Here is an 8,827-nt window from a genome sequence, read left to right on the forward strand (position 1 = left end):
AAAGCGTTCGCTTGATGCGCGGTCGGTCCAGGATCGATCCCCGTCAGTCTACCCATTGGGCTATTTCTCGTTCCAGCCAGTGCTCCATAACTGGTGTAACAACCGCCATGGTATGTGCTGTCCTGTCTGTGGGATGGTGCATATAAAAGATCCCATGCTGCTAATCGAAAAGAGTAGCCCATGAAGTGGCGACAGTCGATTTCCTCTCTCAATATCTGTGTGGTCCTTAACCATATGTCTGACGACATATAACCGTACATAAAATGTGCTGAGTGCGTCATTTCTTTCTTTCTTTCATATTGCAAGTGCAATTTTTGCTAAAAACATTTATATTTTTTATTTATGCACTTATTATATTTATTTATAACAAATAACTACCACTTGATGTCACACATAATCTTTGTATAATTCACTCAAGAATATTACAATTGTCATATTTTGACAGTCTTTATTTCGACAGAATATTTTTGTGCGTTTAAATTAAGAATGCAGTTTCGGAAGATGCCAAATTACTTGAGGGGCCAGTTATATGAATGCGCCTTTCAACGGGGGTGGAGGTGGGGGGGGGGGGGGGGCATAATCTTCAGAAATGAAGGAAACCAGGAGCATGAAAGAATCAATTAATTAATTAATTAATTAATTAATTAAGACAGAATGGCGTTTACATATCGGTCTTCTTAAATGGGCTGAGGGCGAGACGTAACCCAGTGGTAAAGCGCTTGCCTGATGCGCAGTCTGTCTGGGACTGATTCCCGTCAGTAGGCCCATTTGGGCTATCTCTCGTTCCAGCCAGTGCACACGACTGGTTTATCAAAGGCCGTGGTGTGTGCTGTTCTGTCTGTGAGGTGGTACATATAAAAGATCCCTTGCTACTAATGGGAAAATGTAGCGGGTTCCTGTCTAAGACTATATGTCAAAATTACCAAATGTTTGACATCCAATAGCCGATGATTAATAAATTAATGTGCTCTAGTGGGGTCGTTAAACAAAACAAACTTTAAATTTAACCTTTCTTAAACGGGCTGTTCTGTGTCACCTTTGGGCAATTCAATTTCTCGTTTTAGCCAGTGCTCCATAACTGGTATATCAAAGGGCGTGGTATGTACTATCATTTCTGTGGAATGCTGCAAAATGAAATATCCCTTGCTGCTAATTTGACGGCAGTGGGTTTCTTATATAACCGGATATAAAATGTGTTGAGTGGGCATCCTTTCTTTCTTTTCTTCTAAGACACCGACAAAACGTACAAGAACAAGTCAAAAGATTTCGCCTTTTCATTAAATTTTATATTTTCGTCATTCAAACCTGATCTATGCTTTCCGAACACCCCGACGTTATGATGAGGTCCATACTGCTTGGTAGACCGCGTTCGTCCATTGTCGGCGGATTGTGTACGCGTCTTTGGAACTCCGTCAGCCATTTCCTCAGTGTTGGTTTCCTATGAAGACACTGATGCTTTAATATTGTGATATAAAGAAAATTGAACACACTATTAAAACGGTGATGTAGCTATAATATACGAACATTCGAGGTTTTTTTGTCAGCCTAAAATAACTAGGTTGCAGTAAAAAAAAAAAAAAAAATAATAAATCCCCAGCAAATAATAATAAATAAATTAATTTATTTAAAAAAAAGAGAAAAAAAACATGCAGAAAACAAACAAACAAAATAACAAAATAAATATATAAATAAATATGAATATATGAACCGATGTTCTATGATTACGAAAGTTAAGGAATTTAAAACTCGTCTGTTTGTAATATGCGCTGTTAAACTGATGTCATACCCAGCAGTTTCTCCGTACTGTAGCGCGGCCTTCATCTCATCCTTGGTTACCTCCAAAATACTTCCGTCCCTGTGAGAAGAAGTAGAATGGAATCAGTGAAGTACTCCAGGTATTAGCTAAGTAAACTACCAGTGCTATGCATCGTACCCAGGGGCCTATACTACAGGGCCGCAGCTAGGATTTTATATGTGTTTTGGGGGGTGGGGGCAGAGGGCTTCTTAGAACGAATGATCATGAAAGGCGCAAGACACTAGGGGCCCAGGGGCATGCCACCAGGAAATTTTGAAATCTAGAGGCTCTGAAATACCATTTTGCAGCCATTTCAGGGAGGTTACATACTTAAAACGTTAATATCAATAATAAGTTTTAAAAGATTATTGCCTGCCCCCCCCCCCCCCAGCTAAGGCCCTGATATTCACAAAGCTCGCTTAGGCTCTCTTAACCAACAAAGCCAATAACGTGGAAACTGTACATATGCAAGGGTGTAAAAGAATATTAGGTGTGAAAAGGAGTACGACTAATATGATGGTATACAGGGAATTAGGAGGATTACCATTGTACATACATAGAAATATACGTATTATTAAATATTGGTTGAAATTACTGGAAACGGATAATTGTATTTTACATCAGTTCTATCATACATTATATGATAATTGTTTAAGAAAACCAAGCACGGTGAATTGGGTGAGTCAGGTACTTGATTTGCTCTGTAGCCTTGGATATGCTAATATTTGGAACAACCAGAAAGTTGATAACAGTGTTATATTTCAAACTGAAATTAAACAGAGAATGAAAGACCAATTCACCCAATCCATTTATTCTATCCTTGACACACCCTCAAAATGTTTTATATACAAATATCTTGTTGATAATTTATGTTTGCAGTATTATGTATAAAAATATATTGCTTCGAAGTATAACCACATATTATGTAAATATAGACTATCTGCACACTGCCTTGCTATAGAAACGGGCAGATATAATAATACTGAAAGATCAGAAAGACTCAATAATTTGTGCAACATGCATGCAGTGGAAGATGAGTTCCACTTCATATTAGTTTGTCCATTTTATAGTACTCTGAGAGGCAGATATATTAAACCATATTATTATTATATCCGACCATCTTCATTTAAATGTATACAATTATTGTCCATTAATAACTTGAAGCAGTTAACAACATTGTGTAAATATTTATTAGAAGCAACAACTCGGAGAAAAGATAATTTATATTTATAATAGATCTACGTATCACTCTGCACAATGTACTGCAATATACTATTATGGGATGAATATACTCTGTCAAAAAAGAAACGCATAGGTGATAGGGAAAGAAGAAAAGTGTTTGATTTTACAAAATATCGGGGGGGTTTTGTACAATGTTGCTGAATGACCATGTTTGTTATTGTTTCTGGAATGGGATAGCATGCCCAAATGCACCCTAAAACAAATTTAACGCACTTTGTGGCACGTTGTGCGACAATTGCAGGAAATCGGCGTGAAATGGTCAGATTTTGGTGAATGCACATGAAACTCGGGGAAAAGATTGGAGTAGTGATGGGTATTTAAAGCTACAATGCTCGCAATGATGCCTCATTTCCATTTCGATGTAGACGAGTTACAAGATGCCAAGACTAAGCCTGCCGAATCGAAACATTGCAATAGGCCGCCTCCAGTTACGTGAATCGCAGTCAGCAGTCGCACGCCACATGAACGTGCACCAGAGCACCATTTCACGTCTCTGGGACAGGTACCAGCAGTTTCAATCAGCTGAAGACCGGCCCAGAAGTGGAAGACCTCGCATAACAACTGCAGCACAAGATCGCTACATCCGGGTTCTGCACTTGCGTCACCGAACTGCCACAGCAACGATCACTGCTGGACGCATACCTGGTTTGAGAAGGGTGTCTGCACAAACCATTCGGAACCAACTTAGAGAATCTGGTTTACGGGCTAGGAGACCGTATGTTGGTCTCGTCCTGCGACGTCAACATCGACATTTACGTGTTTGCTGGTGAACGAATGTATAGGGGTGGAACTTGGGAAACTGGCGGCGAGTATGGTTCAGCGACGAGTCACGTTTCCTTCTACAGCGACGTGATGAACGACAACGTGTTTACAGACGCCGCCATTAACGTTTTGCCAACAACTGCGTCGCCCAAGTTGATAGATTCGGTGGAGGGAGTGTCATGATGTGGGGAGCCATCTCATACACCGGCAGAAGTAAACTTGTGTTCGTACAAGGCAACCTGGCAGCTGTACGCTACCGGGATGAGAGAACTCTTTCAGCAGGACAATGCCAGGCCGCATACAGCACGTGTAACAATGGATTTCCTACAGAATGAGAACATTAATGTGCTGCCATGGCCATCAAGATCGCCAGATCTGAAACCCACTGAACATCTATGGGACGAACTGCACAGACGTGTACGCCAGCGTGACCCGGAGCCTCAGACGCTTCCGCAACTGTCACATGTACTGCAGGAAGAATGGGCTTGGATTCCACGTGCCCGGATTCAGAGACTCATTCAGTCTATGCCAAAGAGATGTCGCGCAGTGTTCTGATTTCAACGCCCTCGTGCGACGCTGTTTGGAGACAAAAACGCCTCCACTGTCCATAGCAAGATCATTGTCACATACTCATGTCAAATTTGACTGTGATACGATCATAAATAACGAAATTATGCCACTTTGTATTAAAGAGATAATTCCATGAATATTTCGCCTATGCGTTTCTTTTTTGAAAGAGTATATAACTATATGATGAATTATGGTTAATGTATCATATGTGTATGTATAATTATATGATAGACTATGGATAATGTATTATTTGTATGTATAATTATGTGATATATATTTATGTTATTAATAATGTAGGTTTCGGCGAATAAATTATTATTATGTGTACACACATGTGTAACTGATCTCCAAACGCGAACTCAGTATTATAAATATTATATTTCTTAGTTAAGAACTCTGTAGTTGGCAACACTGTACACATTTCGAGTGAAAAACAAGTTACGATTTTAACCGAGTGTTATCTGTAGAGCTAAAAATAGTAACTCGGGGTTTGTGGGTTAGTTGTAGGGATCTGAAGAAGATCTGAAAGTAAATTGAAAAAAAAAGGTATATTGGGGATAAAATAAATCGATAGTATGGTCCCATGGAAGCCAGCTGCATCCTGTTGCTTGCCGATATGTTTCCTTGTGCTTAGGAATCATCACTTGTAACTAATATGGCTAAATCAAATCTAGCTCAAATGTTTAGTTTGCCTTTGCGCTGTTGTGTTGTTATTATATTAATCAATAATTGCATAATAACAGACTACGTTTCGTTGAGTTACGAAAGAACCGGTAGGTCAGAATATGCTCAACTTTCGCGAACACCTGGTATCGCCATTGTTTTGTCAGTGATTCATGAAAGAAAGAAAGAAAAAAAGAAATGTTTTATTTAACGACGCACTCAACACATTTTATTTACGGTTATATGGCGTCAGACATATGGTTAAGGACCACACAGATTTTTAGTGGAAACCCGCTGTCGCCACTACATGGGTTACTTTTCCGATTAGCAGCAAGGAATCTTTTATTTGCGCTTCCCACAGGCAGAATAGCACAAACCATGGCCTTTGTTGAACCAGTTATGGATCACTGGTCGGTGCAAGTGGTTTACACCTACCCATTGAACCTTGCGGAGCACTCACTCAGGGTTTGGAGTCAGTATCTGGATTAAAAATCCCATGCCTCGACTGGGATCCGAACCCAGTACCTACCAGCCTGTAGACCGATGGCCTGCCACGACGCCACCGAGGCCGGTCCCAGTGATTCATGAGTGCACGACATGATAATTGTCTGGATATATATTATATTGAGCTCAGCCGTGTACAGAGACATATGAGGCTAAGGAATGAACCGGAAATCTCCTGTAGACGAAGTAGAAAGGTTGAATCGTACTGCTACAGTTTGTTTGTTTTGTTTAACGACACCACTAGAGCACATTTATTAATTAAACATCGGCTATTGGATGTCAAACTATTGGTACTTCTGATATGTAGTCATCAGAGGAAACCTGCTACATTTTTCCTAATGCAGCAAAGGATCTTTTATATGCATTTTCTCACAAACAGGAAAGCGCATAATACGGCCTTTGACCAGTTGTGGTGCACTGGTTGGAACGAGAAAAATATCAATCAGTTGAATGGATCCACCGAGATGGTTCGATCCTACGATACAAGCACCTGAAGCGAGCACTTGCTAGTCTGAGCACTCTTACAACTCGATTCTCATCGTATACAACACCTACGACCGATTAATTGTTAATCTGAGTGTACCCGTCGGGAGTGGGACATATTACAACGTAACCGCCGAGTTGGCCAACTCCGTCATGACAGTTGGTAGTCTGACACCAGCATAAGGTTCATCGGGTGGATCGTCCTACTACAGATGATGCGTGTGACAGTAATTTATTGGAAATTCCATGACGACCTATATAACAAATAAAATTACACAACACTTATTACCTCAGCTTGATCGACGCGTCTACAATGGGAACGCATTCTGGGTTTGGACAACCTTCGGACATGGAAATGCTGTTTTCTTTGATGAGCGCTGTATTAATATATAAACAGTAATTTTGTGCATTTTTAATAATTAATTGCATTTAATAATACAGCATTAATAAAACAATAATTATTTTTGTGTAAAATTTTGAATAAAATAAAATAACATGATATAAATACATGTACATATTAAATTAATTATTGTAAATAGATGGATACTTAGGAAAGGAATGCTAGTTTAACGACACCCAAGCATTGTTTAATCAGCGGTATTTCGATACTTAGTTTGTCTAAATCTGACCTTTGACATTGACATGACCTTGAACTTGACCTCTAAAATCGGGTAGCCTCCTCTCAAAACAATCGTATGGTCCTCGGGTACAACTGTGCCAAAGTTGGTGCTTTGGACCAACATGTCACAATATCGCCCAAATTTGGACTTAAGCCACCGGATTAACATTGGCTCTTGAACGTTCAGTACCCGTTAATATCCAACCTCATTTAAACATGGGAAGATAACATAAGCGAGTCGGTGTGAAACGCCTAAAGAATTGTAGAGGACAGAAGATGGGTATTAAAGCATATGAAATGATTTTAAAGATTGAATTTAATTACTGAATATTTTCCATAAACAAGCTTAACTTTAGAGACATTACCTCGACTTTCAACAATTGCATCCAAGGCCCGCAATTTGCAGGATTTTGTCATATATCTAGTGTAGTCGGTAATACGGCTGCCATATTGCCCGTTTCCACTGTAACGAAAATGTGTTTTCATTCATTGCCTAAACACATAGAGCAGATTATTGACAGTGATACTGGTGGTGTGGAACCTTTACCACCACCCCACTTCCACCTCTGAGTATTAAGGCGACGCCACACAATACGATTGCTTCGTACGGGAATACCCACAAGACCAACATTACGATTTTATTCGAATCATTGGTTGCTGTGCAATCGGTTATTCTCGTAAGAGGCACTCGTACCGTGTGGCGTCGCCTTTATACATGCCTTTTTTTTAATGGAGAGCACCACAGATTTGTAAAAGAAGGATATAACTGAATATATTACTTAAAAGAAGGATATAACTGAAGATATTACTTAAAAGAAGGATATAACTGAAGATATTATTTAAAATAAGGATATAACTGAAGATATTACTTAAAAGAAGGATATAACTAAAGATATTACTTAAAAGAAGGATATAGCTGAAGATATTACTTAAAAGAAGGATATAACTGAAGATATTATTTAAAAGGATATAAGGATATAACTGAAGATATTACTTAAAAGAAGGATATAACTGAAGATATTACTTAAAAGAAGGATATAGCTGATGATATTACTTAAAAGAAGGATATAACTGAAGATATTACTTAAAAGAAGGATATAACTGAAGATATTATTTAAAAGGATATAACTGAAGATATTACTTAAAAGAAGGATATAACTGAAGATATTACTTAAAAGAAGGATATAGCTGATATAGCCAATACTTAAAGAGACTGTCCCGAGTTTTTCTACTAATAAAATAATTTAACGACTAAAATTACATCTAAATAAATTTCTTGTTTACAATATCAGTGTCTGTATATTCAATGTTTTTCTGGTCGTCTTAATGTTTGTAAGTAGCTCAAACTGGATTTGGTATCCAAATAATTTCATACGTACAAACAAAATAACAAAGTTTGACCTAGTATAAACACCCGGACGATCATAAACACATTTAATATACAGCCACTGATATGTTATACATAACACAATGTAGTTGATAGTTAGTCTCTGTTAGTTAGTAGCATCTTAACAATGGCAACAAACTCGAGAAAGATTAAAAGAAAGAAATATTTTATTTAACGACGCACTGAACACATTTTAATTACGATTATATGGCGTCGGGAAACTCGAGACAGTGCCTTCATCATTTGAATGATACACAAAATACTTTTTAAAAATTAATGTTTGTTTGTTTCTATCATTCAATCTAAATTGATTTCATAAATTACAGAACTAAATAAATATCCCATTATGTAAAAACGTGAGGATATATTTGATCTTACCAAGGTGAAGATATCTGCGTATCCATGTTGAACGTTAAAACAGAAGTGTTGTCAATGGGGTTAGGTGGATACAGAATTTAAACACTAAAACTGCTAACTGCAGGGCAGGCCAATATTGTAGTAATTCAAAGTCACGCACAATTTGACATGCTGTTCAGGCGCGGATCCAGGGCTGTCTCTCTCTCTCTCTCTCTCTCTCTCTCTCTCTCTCTCTCTCTCTCTCTCTCTCTCTCTCTCTCTGTCTCTGTCTCTGTCTCTCCTCTCTCCTCTCTCTCTCTCTCTCTCTCTCTCTCTCTCTCTCTCTCTCTCTCTCTCTCTCTGTCTTTCCCCTCTCCTCTCTCTCTCTCTCTCTCTCTCTCTCTCTCTCTCTCTCTCTCTCTCTCTCTCTCTCTCTCTATCATTGGTGTATACCTGCCCCTAGCAC

The 8,827-nt window shown here is 38.6% G+C and overlaps 1 protein-coding gene across 1 annotated transcript in view; it reads right to left on the reverse strand.

Moving 5' to 3' along the window:
• The window catches only part of LOC121373872 (kynurenine/alpha-aminoadipate aminotransferase, mitochondrial-like), a 20,771-nt gene extending 13,676 nt beyond the window's left edge, over positions 1-7,095 (reverse strand). The window contains exons 1-4 of the mRNA XM_041500654.1: positions 7,004-7,095; positions 6,309-6,396; positions 1,787-1,855; positions 1,306-1,438 (exon numbers count right to left, since the gene is read on the reverse strand). Of these exons, the coding sequence (XP_041356588.1) occupies positions 1,306-1,438; positions 1,787-1,855; positions 6,309-6,396; positions 7,004-7,055 (342 nt within the window). The 5' untranslated portion in view covers positions 7,056-7,095. The remainder of the gene's footprint in view (positions 1-1,305; positions 1,439-1,786; positions 1,856-6,308; positions 6,397-7,003) is intronic.
• Positions 7,096-8,827: the final 1,732 nt, after the last annotated feature.

This window comes from Gigantopelta aegis, chromosome 6 (assembly GCF_016097555.1).
Source record: "Gigantopelta aegis isolate Gae_Host chromosome 6, Gae_host_genome, whole genome shotgun sequence".
In the NCBI taxonomy this organism is placed as follows: domain Eukaryota; kingdom Metazoa; phylum Mollusca; class Gastropoda; order Neomphalida; family Peltospiridae; genus Gigantopelta; species Gigantopelta aegis.